The sequence below is a fragment of the Aotus nancymaae genome, unplaced genomic scaffold, assembly GCF_030222135.1.
Source record: "Aotus nancymaae isolate 86718 unplaced genomic scaffold, 86718_ANA_hifiasm-v0.15.2.pri h1tg000064l_1, whole genome shotgun sequence".
In the NCBI taxonomy this organism is placed as follows: Eukaryota; Metazoa; Chordata; class Mammalia; order Primates; family Aotidae; genus Aotus; species Aotus nancymaae.
This window is the reverse complement of record NW_026988479.1, coordinates 32,727,883-32,744,109: the sequence shown is the minus strand read 5'-3', so window position 1 is coordinate 32,744,109 and position 16,227 is coordinate 32,727,883. Positions and strand designations below refer to the sequence as shown.

The following is a 16,227-nucleotide window of genomic DNA, read 5'->3' as shown; positions in this document are numbered from 1 at the left end:
TCCAAAGAGGGTTTTGGAAACTTCAGTATTTAAAGAGGAAAAAGTAAGCAGGAGGGGAAGAGGGGAAGATGAGGGGAAGTAGGCAATGAGGCCAGTGGTCACATTTTCACGAGGCTTTGAGTACCATTCAGTGAATCTACATTTTACACGTGAACAGGAGGGAGTGGGGCAGAGTCACATATACCTTCTCTGCACAGTAAATCTGCATTTTACATGAGATAAAGTAAGCGTGTAAATTACTTTGTCTAGGAAAGAAAAGAAGATAGATTTTTGTGTGTGTGACTTGGTTACTAAGCTTAACTTTCCCATTAGCATGTTGAGTTTGGGGTCTCGAGATTTTATTTTTCTTTCACAATGTATAGACAAAGAGATAGACTGATGATAAGGAACTGGATCACACGATTATGGAGGCTGAGAAATTCAGACCCTGGAGAGCCGATGGTATAGCTCCAGTCTGAGACGGAGTCCAAAGGCAGAAGACCAATGTTCCAGCTCAAAGACAGGCAGGCAGAAAGAGTTGATTCTCTTACTCTACCTTTTTTTCTTTTGAGACAGAGTCTTGCTCTGTCTCTAGACGCCAGGCTGGAGTGCAGTGGCACAATCTCAGCTCACTGCAACCTCCGCCTCTCACGTTCAAGCACTTCTCCTGCCTCAGCCTCCTGAGTAGCTGGGACTACAGGCGCGCATCACCACGTCCAGCTAATTTTTGTATTTTAGTAGAGACTGTGTTTTACTGTGTTGGCCAGGATGGTCTCGATCTCTTGACCTCATGATCCACCCGCCTCAGCCTCCCAAAGTGCTGGGATTACAGGCGTGAGCCACCGCGCCTGGCCCAACTTTTTATTTTTTTTGAGGCAGTCTCGCTCTGTCGGCCAGGCTAGAGTGCAGTGGCGCAATCTTAGCTCACTGCAACCTCTGCTTCCTGGGTTCAAGTGATTCTCCTGCCTCAGCCTCCTGAGTAGGCATGCACCACCATGTCTGGCTAATTGTGTGTGTGTGTGTGTGTGTGTGTGTGTGTGAGAGATGGAGTCTTGCAATGTTGCCCAGGCTGTAGTACAGTGGTGCTGTCTCAGCTCACTGCAACCTCTGCCTCCTAGGTTCAAGCTATTCTCTTTCCTCAGCTTCCTGTGTAGCTGGGATTACAGGTGTGTGCCACCACACCCACTAATTTTTGTATTTTTAGTAGAGACAGGGTTTCACCATGTTGGCCAGGCTGGTCTTAAACTCCTGACATCCCAAAGTGTTGGGATTACAGGTGTGAGCCACCGTGCCTGGCCTTACACCACCTTTTTACTGTACATGGGCCTTAATGGACTGGTTGAGGCCCACTCATACTGGGAGGGCATCTGGTATCGCACTTCACCCATTTGGATGTTATTGTCCTCCAGAAACATGCTTATAGACACACTCAGTATATGCTTAACCAAATATATGGGTACCCCATGGCCCAATCCAGTTGACACATAAAATTAACCATGTATTACATAATCCTTTGTATGATAGATGTCAGTTCTGCTGTAAAAATGTGAAAAATGCCCTTCTTTGGGGCTTAATGTAGATCTGGCCACGTGGCAGTGTCTTCCAGAGCAGGATGACTGTGGTCATGTCAGGGTGACACACAGCTGAACACGAGTGAGCTAAGGCCACAGCTGACCACTGCCAGCTGCCTTTTCTTTCACCAGTTTTGCCCACAGTTAGCATAAGGGCGTATTTGGACCAGTGGCCTTGTGTGGGCAGCCAGCATGGGCTTGCTCCCTGGGGCCACAGAGTCTGCCCCTGGCTTCATGCCCTGCATGTTGTATGTGAGCAAAGAAATATTTAACAACCCCACCCGGAGCTAAGTCAAATCTCTGTCAGCCTAACCACAGTGTTTGCATTTAAAACTAACCCAATAATTTTCAGTGCCATTTATGAGGGCATCTGACACAGCCCCTGTGGAAAAGCACCCCCACCCCTAAAGTTTCCTGGCGGATGATGCTTCTCGGTGAAACTTTGCTCTGTGGGTTCCCTTGCTGGAGGCAGGAGCCTGTGGTTGAGGCAGCACAGGTTATATGTCTGTTCATCTGATATGCCTCTGCATGCTCTGCTTTTTGTTGAAATAGTGGGAGAGTTACATTTGGAAATCATGTCCTATTTCTTTTTTTTTAAGGAAAAATTACTTTTTGGGGTCAGTGTTGCCCATGATGTGTTTTGGAAGCAGGTGAGATCATGACTGCAGTTCTCAGCCCAGCTGTTCTTTCTATCAGACTCTTCCCTGAATGCTGCTCTCATGCCCAGAAGGCAGTGGAAGTCACACAGGCTTCAGGCTGGAGACACCTTAGTCACTGGGCCAGACATTCCTGTATGTCCAAGCTGTCATTGTTGTTATTGTTATTGTTTTGTTTTGTTTTTTGAGATGTGGTCTCACCCTGTCACCCAGGCTGGAGTGCAGTGGCACGATCATAGCTTACTACAGCCTTGACCTCCTTGGCTCAAGCCATTTCCCCCACCTCAGCCTCAGAGTAACTGGGACCACAGGTGTGTGCCATCATGCCCAGCTAATTTTTAAAGTTATTTGTAGAGATGAGGTCTCACTGTGTTGACCAGGCTGGTCTTGAACCCTGTTGGCTCAAGCAGTCCCCCTGCCTTGGCTTCCCAAAGTGCTGGGATTACAGGCATGAATCACCATGTCTGGCTGTCCAAAGTGCCTTTTAAAATGAAAACTTGGCCAGACGTGGTGGCTCATGCCTGTAATCCCAGCACTTTGGGAGGCCAAGGCAGGTGGATCACTTGAGCCCATGAGTTCAAGACTAGCCTGGTCAACATGGTGGAACTTCATCTATATAAAAATTAGCCAGGCATGGTGGCGCACACCTGTAACCCCAGCTACTCAGGAGGCTGAGGTGGGAAGATCACTTGAACGAGGAGGTGGCAGTGAGCCAAGATCACACCACTGCACTCCAGCCTGAGTGACAGAGTAAAACCTTGTCTCAAAAAAAAAAAAACATGGCCAGGTGCAGTGGCTCATGCCTGTAAACCCAGAACTTTGGGACGCTAAGGCGAGCGGATCACCTGAGGTCAAGAGTTTGAGACCAGCCTGGCCAACATGGTGAAATCCTGTCTCTACTAAAAATACAAAAATTAACCGGGCATGGTGGTGCGCACCTGTAGTCCCAGCTACTCGGGAGGCTGAGGCAGGAGAATTGCTTGAACCCAGGAGGCAGAGGTTATGGTGAGCCAAGATCGTGCCATTGCACTCCAGCCTGGGCAACTTTTTAAACTCCGTCTTAAAAAAAAAAAAAATTACCATTGTAGTCATTTTTAAGCCTGCAGTTTAGTGGTGTTAAGCACATTCACATTGTTCTGCAGCAATCGCCACCATCCGTCTCCAGAACTCTTTCATCTTGCAGAACTAAAGCTGTGTCCCCACTGAACCCAAACTCCCCATTCCCTCTCTCCAGCCCCCGACAACCACCATTCTACTTTGTCTCTATGAATGTAACTGCTCTGGGAACCTCAAGAAGTGGAATCTTGAAGTATTTGTCCTTTTGTTTCTGGCTGATTTCACTGAGCATAATGTCTTCAGTGTTCATCCATGTTGTAGCATGTGTCAGAATTTCTTTTTTAAGGCTGAGTAATATTCTACATGGATTGACTGCAGTTTGCTTATCTGCTCATCTGTTCATGAACACAGCTTCCTTCCACCTTTTGGCTACTGTGAATCATGCTGTTGTGGACATGGGTGTGCAAGCATCTCTTGAAGACCCTGCTTTAAGTTTGGTACAGTGGCTCACACCTGTCATCCTAGCACTCTGAGGGGCCAAGGTGGGAGGATCGCTTGAGGCCAGGAGCTCAAGAGCAGCCTGGGCAACATAGCAAGATGCCATCTCTACAAAAAAAGCGTCTGGGCCTGGTGGCAATCATCTATAGTCTCAGCTACTCAGGAGGTTGAGATGGGAGGATCACCTGAGCCCAGGAGTTCAAGGCTGTAGTGAGGTTTGATGGCATCACTGCACTCCAGCCTGGACAACACAGTGAGACGCTGTCTCAGGAAAGAAACAACCCTGCTTTCAGTTCTTTTGGGTATATACGCAGAAGTGGAATTGCTGTATCATATGGTAATTTTATTTTATTATTTTTTAAGACAGAGTCTCACTCTGTCACCAAGGCTGGAGTGCAGTGGTGCAATCTCAGCTCACTGCAACCTTCACCTCCTGGGTTCAAGCGATTCTGCCTCAGCCTCCTGAGTAGCTGGGATTACAGGCGTGAGTCACCATACCCAGCCCCTCATATGGTAATTTTATGTGATAATTTTGTGTTTACTTATTTTTTTGAGACAGGGTCTCACTCTGTCGCCCAGGCTGGAGTGCAGTGGCCCCATCACAGCTTACTGCAACCTCCACCTCCTGGGCTCAAGCCATCCTCCTGCCTCAGCCTCTTGAGTAGCTAGGACTGTAAATACACACCACCACGTCCTGCTAACTTTTTTTTTGTTACGTTTTTTTGTAGAGAAGGGTCTGGTATGTTGCCCAGGCTGGAATGCAGTGGCAACATCATAGCTCATTGCAGCCTCGAACTCTTGGGCCCAAGCAATCATCTCAACTCAACTTCCGAAGTAGCTGAGACTATAGGCACACACCACCATGCCTGGCTAATTTTTCTTTTACTTTTCTACTTTTTCTTTTTCTTGAGATGGAGTCTTGCTCTGTTGCCCAGGCTGTAGTTCAGTGGCATGATCTTGGCTGACTGCAGCCTCTACCCGCCAGATTCAAATGATCCTTCCACCTCAGCCTCTCAAGAAGCTGGGATTATAAGCCAGCACCACCATGCCCAGCTAATTTTTTTATTTTTAGTAGAGATGGGGTTTTGCCATCTTGGCCAGGCTGGTCTCAAACTCCTGACCTCAGGTGATCTGTCTGCCTCAGCCTCCCAAAGTGCTGGAATTACAGGCATGAGCCACCACGCCAACCCTTTATAAACATTTTTTTTATAGAGATAGGGTCTTGCTGTGTTGCCCAGGCTGGTCTTAAACTCCTAGGCTCAGGCAGTTCTCCCACCTCAGCCTCCCAAAGTGAAGTCTTATTAATTTTTTTATCAATGAAAAGTCATAGGTTTTATAAAATGATATAGTTGCTGGCGTTGGTTGTGTGTATGTGATGCTTCTTGGCTGAAAAATAAGCAGAAGTGCTTACGTTGGCTCAGTAATGCCCTTATCTGGTTCTTACGTGCAGAATGCGTGGAGGGCGGCAGCATCCCTGCCTCTGGCATCTGCCTGTGTCTGCAATGTGACTGACTCCACTGAAGCTTCACTCTCCTTGTTAGTCTTCATCTTAATTGGCAACTTCCCTCTCAAGTTGTTTGACATGTTACTCTTCCCCTTTGCTACTTGGCCTTCGGAAAACGTTTTTTTTGATGTGGTTTCTTTTACTGTCATCATAAGAAACTGTTCATTGTTACACATCCTCGAGAGGGGTGGCCTTGAACACTTGAACAGCACACATACTTAGGATGTAGTTTTAAAAATAGGCTGTAGTGGCTCACGCCTGTAATTCTAGCACTTTGGGAGGCCGAGGCATGTGGATCACATGAGGCCAGGAGTTCGAGACCAGCCTGGCCAACATGGAGAAACCCTGTCTCTATTAAAAATACAAAAATCAGCCGGGCATGATGCGTGCCTGTAGTTTTAGCTACTTAGGCAGCTGAGGCATGAGAATCACTTGAACCTGGGGAGGCAGAGGTTGCAGTGAACTGAGGTCACACCACTGCACTCCAGCCTGGGCAACAGAGCAAGTCACTGTCTCAAATAAATGAATGAGTGAATGAATGAATGAATGAATGTAAAAATAATTAGGCTGTAAAATCATGTGGTTATAACCGTTCAGAGGGTATTGAAAGCTGGTACAGGACTGCTTGTTCTCATCCCACTCACACCCGCGAACACACTGGGAGGGCAGGCGGGGAATGCGGCGGGGCTGTGGAGAGACAGCAGCAGGCCCTCTGATCCTCATGTTTTCGTGATTTCTGTAGCAGGGTCATTGCTCTCCTCAGGTTTGACAGGGATTAGCTCTGTGTGATGCTGGTGGACTACAGGCAGGGTGCGGGACGAAAAGAGGTGTCATCTCTCTCCAGGTTAGGGTCTGCTGGGTGCTGGGCTTCTCTGCCTCCCTCTGGCCTGCTGAACTCTGGGGGCCCAGGAAGCACTGACTGAAGGTGGCGATGGGCAGAGGGCATCCTTTTCTCTGTCTGAGAATCATCCCAGCTCCTTTCATGTGGAAGCCTGCCACCCTCTGTACACTGACATTTTTACTATGAGTAGGTTATTACGCTTGCCATTGAAAAAATGAATTAAGAGGCTGGGCATAGTGGCTCATGCCAGAAGCAGAGGCAGGTAAATCACTTAAGCCCAGGAGTTCGGGACCAGCCTGAGCAACATGGCAAGACCCTTTCTCTACCAAAAATTCAAAAATTAGCTGGGTATGGTGGCAAACGCCTGTGGTCCCAGCTACTTGGGAAACTGAGGTGCCTGGGAAGTCAAGGCTGCAATGAGCCTGGATTGCAGCACTTCTCTTCAGCCTGGGCAACAGAGCAAGACTATTCCAAAATTAATTAATTAATTAAGGCTGGGCACAGTGGCTCACACCTGTAATCCCAACACTTTGGAAGGCCGTGGTGGGAGGAGCTCCTGAGCCCAGGAGTTCAAGAGCAGCCGGGGCAACATATGGAGATCCTGTCTCTACGAAAGAATAAAAAAGAATTAGCCAGGTGTGGTGGTGTGTGCTTATGGCCCCAGCTTCTTGGGACGACCATTTGAACCCAGAAAGTTGAGGCTGCAGTCAGCCATGATCACGCCACTGCACTCTAGTCTGGAGGAAAGGGCGAGACCCTGACTCTAAAGAATATAAAGAAAGAACATGAATTAAGAGTCCACAGAAGTGCAGAGGTGGATGGAGAGTACAGCCACATTTCAGCCTCATGAACTTTGAGGTTCATTTCATGAGAATTTGTTCAGGGCCAGGCACAGTGGCTTTTAGAGTATAGTCCAATGTGTGTGAGGCAGATAGACTCTCAGAAACTTAAGCCAGGAGCAGTCCAAGAGGGTCTCCCAATGCAAGACTCCCCCAGAGGACCCCCAGGGGCGATCCACCTCTCTATGCTTGCATGCCCTCAGGAACAGAGATCTCACTGCAGGCTTTGGCCACTTAACTCATTAGCTTACCTGTTCGTTCACTGACTGACCCTGGTGTCCGAGTGTTGTCTTCTGAAGCTGCAGAGGACAAGCCTGCTCCCCCTCCTCTGTGACAGGCCTTCAGGGGTTTGAGGCACCAACAGAAATCCTCCTCCTCCTGAACAGCCCCAGCTCCCACAGCGCTCCCTTTCCACAAGGTGCTGTGTGGGCAAGAGACACTGAGAGCCGGCTGGAGCCTGTTGTAATCAGCAGCCCCGTGAACATCCTACCCCAGGCCGGGCAGGGTGGCTCATGCCTGTAATCCCAGCACTTTGGGAAGCTGAGGTGGGCAGATCACTTGAGGTCAGGATTTCAAGACCAGCCTGGCTAACATAGTGAACCCCAATCTCTACTAAAAATACAAAAATTAGCCTGGTGTGGTGGCACATGCCTGTAGTCCCAGCTACTTGGGAGACTGAGGCAAGAGGATCTCTTGAACCTGGGAGGCGGAGGTTGCAGTGAGCTGAGATCATGCCACCACACCTCAGCCTGGCGACAGAGCGAGACTCTTGTCTAAAAAAAAATGCCACCCCAGTAAGGACCGCGCTTGCTCAGCATGTGAATCAAGACAGGTGTGTACACAACCGCATTGCAGACAAGGGTGAGTGCCAGGAGAGAGGGGTCCAGACTGTCGGGCTCTTCCAGACAGTGACTGCCAGGTCACAGCCACTGAATATGGATGCATTAATTTCCCTTTTACCCTCCATCCCTGAATGGGGCTATGAGATGGCCCTGCTCAAACATCTAGGAAAGAAATAGAATCTGACCTCTAGAGATGAGTGCCTCTGGGGATCCATGCCCTGTGGCCACCATTGTTTCTGGATGTGACTGAGGACACAGGACTATTGTGAGCACAGGTGGTGAGTTACCTGTAAGGCCCACCCATGGGGCAGGTGCAGGGGGCCCACCCCTGCAGGTGTGTGTGTGTGTTAGAATGCAAAATAGCACTGCATTTTCTTTTTTTTTTTTTTGGTCAAGCTTGTCTCTTTTTCTCTTGTATCCAACTTGCAAGTCTTCTCCCATCCTGTCTATTTGATCTTTATTTTTTTTAGGTGGAGAAATTACCACATCTCAGTATACAGTTCCATCTCTTATTTATTTTCAGCTTTACTTTTTGTCTTTCCAGGCTGTCATCTTTCTGAATGCAGATTCTGGGGGAGCCTGCACTCTGGTGGTGGTGAGCAGAGGCGCCAGGGGTCAGGGGTCAAACCCTCTGGGGGAAGGGCCGGGCAGAAGGCAGTAGGCTGGAGGGAGAGACCAGTTGGGGACCATGGGGCTGGCTAGATCAGCAGGGGACCGTTGGGGGACCTGTGTACTCCAGGGTGGGAGGAGGTAGATGGGTATCGTGTAGAGGGACTGGCAGTGAGAAGAGGGCACCTGGCTGTGGGGACGAATATTGAGGGGCTGGGACTCATTCCTGTAAAGGAACCAACGTCCTTAGCAAGAAGCCAAGGCAAGACGGTGGCCCAGAGATGCCCCAGGAGAGGACCTGGCATGGAACCTGAGGGTCTTGGTCACAAGGGGCTTCACAGCAAGGCTGATGGGATGTGGGCCTCTGAGCCTGACATTCACCCTGTATTGACTGCACCCTATGGTGTGCCTGCACGTGGTAAGCACAATCAGATGGAGCCCACCCTCCTGGCTGTGTGAGCGAGAGTGGGAGTAAAGATACACACACCCCAAATAAGTACACAGGGTGGGATAAATGAAGAGTGCATGGTCTGGAACTTGTCCCAGTTGAGAAAGGCTTCACTGAGCTGGGGATGAGTAGGTGTCTATCTACTGATGACAGGGCAGAGGCAGGTGGTTAGACATCCTTGCCTTTTTCCTGATCTTAGTGGTAAAGTACTCCTTTTGCACCCTCAACTATGAGGTTAGCTGTAGGTTTTTTTTTTTAAGCACTCAGATAATTGCTAATATTATATTTAAAAATGTAACATACAAGAATACAATCAAGAGAGACATGCAGGCCTGGTGCGGTGGCTCACGCCTGTAATCCCAGCACTTTGGGAGGCTGATGTGGGCAGATCACTTGAGGTCAGGAATTTGAGACCAGCCTAGCCAACATGAAGCCCCATCTCTACTAAAAATACAAAAATCAGCCGGGTATCAGGGTGGGCACCTGTAATCCCAGCTGCTCAGGAGACTGAGGCATGAGAATCACTTGAACCTGGGAGGCGGAGGTTGCAGTGAGCTGAAATCATGCCACTGTACTCCAGCCTGGGTGACAGAGTGAGACCCTGTCTCATAAAAGAAAAAAAAAGAGAGAGACATACAAATGAAAGAAAAAAAAGAAAAGAAAAAAAAAAACCAGAGACATACAAATGAAAAAAGACTCAGTTTAAGATAGTCCTGGCATTTTGCGAGGCTGAGGTGGCCAGATTGCTTGAGCCCAGAAGTTCAAGACCAGCTAGCTTACTGTGGTGAGACCACAGCTCTACAAAGAATTAAAAAAAAAAAAATTAGCCTGGCCTAGTGGTGTGTATCTGTAGTCGCAGCTACTTGGAAGGCTGAGACAAGAGGATCACTTGAGCCCAGGAGGTCAAGTCTGTAGTGAGCTGTGATCATGCCACTGTACTCCAGCAAGGCTCTGTCTTGAAAGAAAATAGTTAATTAGCACATTTATTTGAAGATGAAAAGTTCAACACAGTTTGGGCCTCTTGCAACTGAAATTGGTGCCTCCCATTCCCCCCTGCCCCCCCCACCACAGAAATGGTAGGAAAAGGGTAAAGCGTAGGGTTTCTGTAGATGCTCTATCGAGTTGAGGATATCTTCTTTTCTAAGTTTGTTGAGAGTGTTTATAATGAATGGATATGGGTTTTGTTGATGCTTCCTGTAGGAGCTGATTTTTTTAGCTTGTTAATAGGATAGATTACACGGTTGATTTTTGAACATTGAGCTGTTCTTGCCTACCCCACTTGGTCATGCGATGATTCTTTTTATCCACTGCTGGATTTGGTTTATTAATATTTAGAACATTTTTGCCTGTAGTTTTGCCTGTAGTTTTCTCTTTTTTTGTACTGGGTTTTGCTAGTTTGGGTATCAGGATGATGAGTTGGACGTGTCCTTTCTTCCCCTTTCTGTAAGCGATTATGTAACATCGATGTTGTTATTCTTTGAATGTTTGATAGAATTCTTCAGTGAAACCATCTGGGCCTAGAGATTTCTTTTTCAGGAACTTTCACATTACAAATTTAGTTTCTTTACTTTGTATAGGATTATTTATTTTGGTAGTTTGTGGTTGTCAAGGAATTGGTCTGTTTCATCTAAGTTGTGAAATTTGTGGGTGTAAAATTGTTTGTAGTAGTTCCTTATCCTTTCAATGGCTGCTGAATCTATAATTTCATCCCATCTTATTCCTGATAAAGATAATTTGTGTCTTTTTTTTTTTTTGAGACAGGGTCTTGCTCGTGCTCTGTTGCCCACGCTGGAGGGCAGTGGCATGATCTCGGCTCACTATAGCCTTGACTTCCTGGGCTCAAGCGATCCTCCTGCCTTAGACTCCAGAGTAGCTAGGACTACAGGTGCACACCACCATGCATGGCAGACTTTTGTATTTTTTATAGAGACGGGGTTTTGCCATGTTGCCCAGGCTGGTCTTGGACTCCTGGGCTCAAGGGATCCTCTGGCCTTGGCTTCCCAAAGTGCTGGGATTACAGATGTGAGTCACCATGTCTGCTTTCTCTCTTTTTATCTTTGTCAGTCTAACTAGAGGAATATCAATTTTATTGATTTTCCCCAAATAATTTGCTTTTTGTTTCATTGGTTTTCTCTATTGCTTACCTATTTTCAATTTCATTGATTTCTGCTTTTTATAATAATTTTCTTCCTTCTGTTTGCTTTTGGTTTCTCTTGCTTCTCTTTCTAGTTTCTTGAAACAGGAGCTTAGTTTATTGATTTGCAATCTCTCCTATTTTTTTTTTTTTTTTTTTGAGACAGGGTCTTACTTTGTCACCCAGGCTGAAGGGCAGTGGCACGATCTCAGCTCACTGCAGCCTCGACCCCCTGGGCTCAAGTGATCCTCCTGCCTCAGCCTCCTGAGTAGCTGGGACTACAGGTGCATGCCACCATGCAAATTTTTGTATGTTTTATAGAGATGGGGTTTTGCTATATTACTTAAGCTGGTCTTGGACTCTTGGGCTCAAGGAATCATCTCACCTCGGCCTCCCAAAGTGCTAGGATTTCAGGCGTGAGCCACCGTGCCTGGCCCCTTCTGCTTTCTAATGCTCTTGGCACCACAGTGGCTGCAACATATGTTGTGTTTTTATTCTCACTCCTCTCTGTGTACTTTAAATTTTTCTTTTGCTATTATTTAAAAGTGTATCATTTATTTTCCAGTAATTTGTGTTTGTAAATTTTTGTTGTCTTTTGTTGATTTCTAGTTTTATTCCTTTATAGCTAGAAAACTCTTAAAATATTTCAATTCTTTTATATTTATTTATTCATTCATTCATTTTTTTTTTTTTTTTTTGAGATGGAGTCTCACTCTGTCACCCAGGTTGGAATGCAGTGGCGGAATCTTGGCTCACTGCATCCTCTGCTTTCTGGGTTCAAATGATTCTCCTGTCTCAGCCTCCTGAGTAGCTAGGATTACAGGTACACCCCACCATGCCCAGCTAAATTTTGTATTTTTTTTTTTTAAGACAGAGTCTTGCTCTTGTCACGAAGGCTGGAGAGCAATGGTGCAATTTCAGCTCACTGCAACCTCCGCCTCCTGGGTTCAAGCGATTCTCCTGCCTCAGCCTCCTGAGTAGCTGGGATTATAGGCACCCACCACCATGCCTAGCTAATTTTTGTATTTTTTTTTTAGTAGAGACAGGGTTTTACCATGTTGGCCAGGCTGGTCTCGAACTCCTGACCTCAGGTGATCCACTTGCCTTGGCCTCCCAAAGTGCTAGGATTACTGGTGTGAACCACTGTGCCCAGCCTGAGTTTTGTATTTTTAGTAGAGTTGGGGTTTCACTATGTTGGCCAGGCTGGTGTCGAACTCCTGACCTCAAGTGATCTACTTGTCTCGGCCGAACCACCGTGCCTGGTCAAGATTTCAATTATTTTAAGTTAGTTGAGGTTTGGTCTACCATGTGAATGTTGGACACTTAGAAGAAACTGTGTTCTCTTGTTAGGTGAGTATTCTGGGTAGGTTGGTTGGGTCCTGTTGGTTGCTGTGTTGAGTTACTCTGTATCCTTGCTGGTTTTCTGCTTTTGTCAGTTACCAAGAGTGAAGTGTTGAAGTCTCCAGCCATAATTGCGGATGTGTCTATTTATCCCTTAGGTCTATCCATTTTTGCTTTTTGTATTTTCAGGCTCTGTGGTTTGGTGCATTCACGTTTAGGATTATTATGTCTTCCTGGGGATTGAACTTTTTCTCAGTATGTAATGTCCCTTTGTCTCTAGTAGTTTTCTTCCTTCTGAAGTTCGCTTCATCTGATATTAATATAGCCACTCCTGCTTTCTTTTGATTAATGTTTGCATGATTAATGTTTTCCATTCCCAGGAAAAAGGAGGCCAGAAAGTAGAGGGCCAACTAGCCCCACCTCTAACCACCTCACACCATGTCAGGGGTTCCAGATGAGGTGGAGATAAGTTGGAGTTCAGCTCCCACTGGGTCCTCATGTGGCCAGGGGAGAGGAGTCAGAGTGTGGACTCCTTTGCCTCACACCATCTCCTTCTGCCTTGTGGATGCCAGGTGGGGTCAAGGCTTAGACTGTTCTGCTGGACCACACTGACAGTGCCCTGGTGGGACAAACAGACAGTACGCTGATGGGACAGACAGGAAGCACCTTTACTTCCATGGGCAGAGGAAGGGGGATCAGCTCTGCTCAGCCCCACCAACACCCCCTGGTGCCTGGCAGGGGAACAGGAATGTGCCATCTATTTTTGGGAAGCTGGGGTGGTGTGGAAGGTCTGCTCTCAGGGTGGCCCTGATGAAGTCGTGGGGTGCAGTTCTTCCACTGGCGTTCGACTTAAGTAGAGTGGGTGTTGCCAAAACAATTTTTCTTTAGTTGGGTCACTGTGAAGTTAAGGAATGGTTCCCAAGACCCCTCTTATGACACCAAGAGCAAATGCAGGCATCCCTGAGTCCCCTGTCGGGTTTGATGATTTGCTAGGATTACAGAGCTCACTGACTGCAGTTATTCTCGTGGTTATGGTTTATTATAGGGAAAGGAGATAGATTCAAAGATTATAATTAGCCCTGAGAAGAGTTGCAGAGGGCGGAGTCCAGGAGGGCTCATGCCTGGAGCTGGTCTCCCCACTCCCTGGCGGGTGTCCTCTTCTGGGGAATTGTTGGCAGCATTACTTTCCCCCAGAGGGTGGTGAGTGTCAGCACATGTGGAGTACTGCCAGCCACACCCGAGCCTTGGCATCCAGGGTCTTTACTGATGCTCAGCCACATGGATGTGTAGACTTAGGCTCCCTGCACGGCTGATCTCAGCCTCCGGCCCCTCTGAAGGACAAGCTTGTTATCATGTGGCCCAGCACTCCTGCTCCTCCAGGCCCAGTCCCCCACTGATCAAAAGGCAGGAGTCAGAGCCCCAGCGAACCTCAGTCATTAACTAGTGTGTCATTGCCTCTGCAGGTTCCCAGCACGATGCCCTGGCTCTGCAGGAAGCTGAAGTGAGAGGCCCGGAGGGGGCCCAGCCCGCCGGGGGCAGGATGACCAAGGCACGGCTGTTCCGGCTGTGGCTGGTGCTGGGGTCGGCGTTCATGATCCTGCTGATCATCGTGTACTGGGACAACGCGGGCGCCGCGCACTTCTATCTGCACACATCCTTCTCCAGGCCGCACGCGGGGCCGCCGCTGCCCACCTCTGGGCCAGACAGAGACAGGGAGCTCACGGCCGACACCGATGTCGACGAGTTTCTGGACAAATCGAGAATAACTGCAGTCAGTGCCAGTGTGAAGCAGAGCGACCTTCCCAGAAAGGAGACGGAGCAGCCGCCCGCCCCGGGGAGCATGGAGGAGAGCGTGAGAGGCTACGACTGGTCCCCGCGGGACGCCCGGCGCAGCCCCGACCAGGGCCGACAGCAGGCGGAGCGGCGGAGCGTGCTGCGGGGCTTCTGCGCCAACTCCAGTCTGGCCTTCCCCACCAAGGAGCGCGCATTTGACGACATCCCCAACTCGGAGCTGAGCCATCTGATCGTGGACGACCGGCACGGCGCCATCTACTGCTATGTGCCCAAGGTGGCCTGCACCAACTGGAAGCGCGTGATGATCGTGCTGAGCGGGAGCCTGCTACACCGCGGCGTGCCCTACCGCGACCCCCTGCGCATCCCACGCGAGCACGTGCACAACGCTAGCGCGCACCTGACCTTCAACAAGTTCTGGCGCCGCTATGGGAAGCTCTCCCGCCACCTCATGAAGGTCAAGCTTAAGAAGTACACCAAGTTCCTCTTCGTGCGTGACCCCTTCGTGCGCCTTATCTCCGCTTTCCGCAGCAAGTTCGAGCTGGAGAACGAGGAGTTCTACCGCAAGTTCGCTGTGCCCATGCTGCGGCTGTATGCCAACCACACCAGCCTGCCCGCCTCAGCGCGCGAGGCCTTCCGCGCCGGCCTCAAGGTGTCCTTCGCCAACTTCATCCAGTACCTGCTGGACCCGCACACCGAGAAGCTGGCGCCCTTCAACGAGCACTGGCGGCAGGTGTACCGCCTCTGCCACCCGTGCCAGATCGACTACGACTTCGTGGGGAAGCTGGAGACGCTGGACGAGGACGCCGCGCAGCTGCTGCAGCTGCTCCAGGTGGACCAGCGCCTCCGCTTCCCCCCGAGCTACCGGAACAGGACCGCCAGCAGCTGGGAGGAGGACTGGTTCGCCAAGATCCCCCTGGCCTGGAGGCAGCAGCTGTACAAACTCTACGAGGCCGACTTTGTTCTCTTCGGCTACCCCAAGCCTGAAAACCTCCTCCAAGACTGAAAGCTTCCGCGGCAGGTCCTTCCCCGCGTGCTCGGAACCTGCCGCACGTGCGCTCCAGTTTTTTTATGACCTACGATTTTACAGTCTGGGCTTCTTGTTTACTCCACTGCCTCTATCCACTGAGTACTGTGTCCATATTGTTTTTTAAGATTAATATATTTCAGATATTTAATATGAAACGTGGAAGGGAATGCTGGAGTAAAATCTCCCCTCTGCCCACCTGCTCCTGTGGTTTCTCTGGCTGAGCGCAGCGGCCCCTGGAGGGGATGCTGAGGCTGATGGAGCTACCTCCAGGGCTCTTGCGCTAGCAGGTGGAGGCAGGGCCTGCACTTGAAGTCAGGCTGCACCTGGGTATTTTTAAATGGATAGCCGACAAATCCTTCAAGAGGGAAAGTTCTTTAAGTGTTGTACTTGAAAAGGTCAATCTTCAGGGCTTCCTGTTTGAAGTCAAGTCAGAGGTAACCCGGTCATTTACAGAAGCTGGATTTCTAATGCCAGTTACTCCCTTTAGTGTCTAGTTTAAATCATGGCTGTTAAGGCCAGGCGGGTGACTCAGGCACGTAATCCCAGCACTTTGGGAGGCACAGGCAGGAGGATCACTTGATGTCAGGAGTTTGAGACCTGGCCAACATGGTGAAACCTTGTCTTTACTTAAAAAAAAAAAAAATTAGTCCGGTATGGTGGTGTGCACCTGTAGTGCCAGCTACTCAGGAGTTCTGAGGTGGGCAGATTGCTTGAACCCAAGAGGCAGAGGTTGCAGTGAGCCTCAGCTCACTAATTGCAACACTGCACTCCAGCGTGGGTGACAGAGCAAGACTCCATTTCAAAATAAATAAATAAATAAATACCAATTAATTAATTATGGCCGTTAAGGCCAGGCATGGTGGCTCATGCCTGCAATCCTGGCACTTTGGGGGGCTGAGGTGGGAGGATCACTTGAGTCCAGGATTTCAAGACTAGCTTGGGCAAACATAGCAAGACCTCATCTCTATAAAAAATAAAAAGGGTGTGGTGGTATATATTTGTAAACGCAGCTACTTAGGAGGCTGAGGAGAAAGGATCACTTGAGCCCAGGAGTTCAAGATCAGTTTGGACAACATAGCGAGATGCTA

At 48.9% G+C, this 16,227-nt stretch overlaps 1 protein-coding gene across 4 annotated transcripts in view; it reads left to right on the top strand.

Annotated features, from left to right (window-relative positions):
- CHST12 (carbohydrate sulfotransferase 12) overlaps positions 1–15,334 on the top strand; it is a 28,569-nt gene extending 13,235 nt beyond the window's left edge. For 2 of the 4 annotated variants that reach the window (XM_012438564.2, XM_064366603.1), the window contains exon 3: positions 13,782–15,334. In XM_012438564.2, coding sequence (XP_012293987.1) covers positions 13,859–15,115 — 1,257 coding nt within the window. In that variant the 5' untranslated portion in view covers positions 13,782–13,858 and the 3' untranslated portion in view covers positions 15,116–15,334. Of the gene's footprint in view, positions 1–8,330; positions 8,392–13,781 lie in introns of all 4 variants that reach the window. The other 2 variants (XM_012438566.2, XM_021667311.2) reach the window with 2 other exon arrangements.
- The last annotated feature ends 893 nt before the right edge of the window (positions 15,335–16,227 follow it).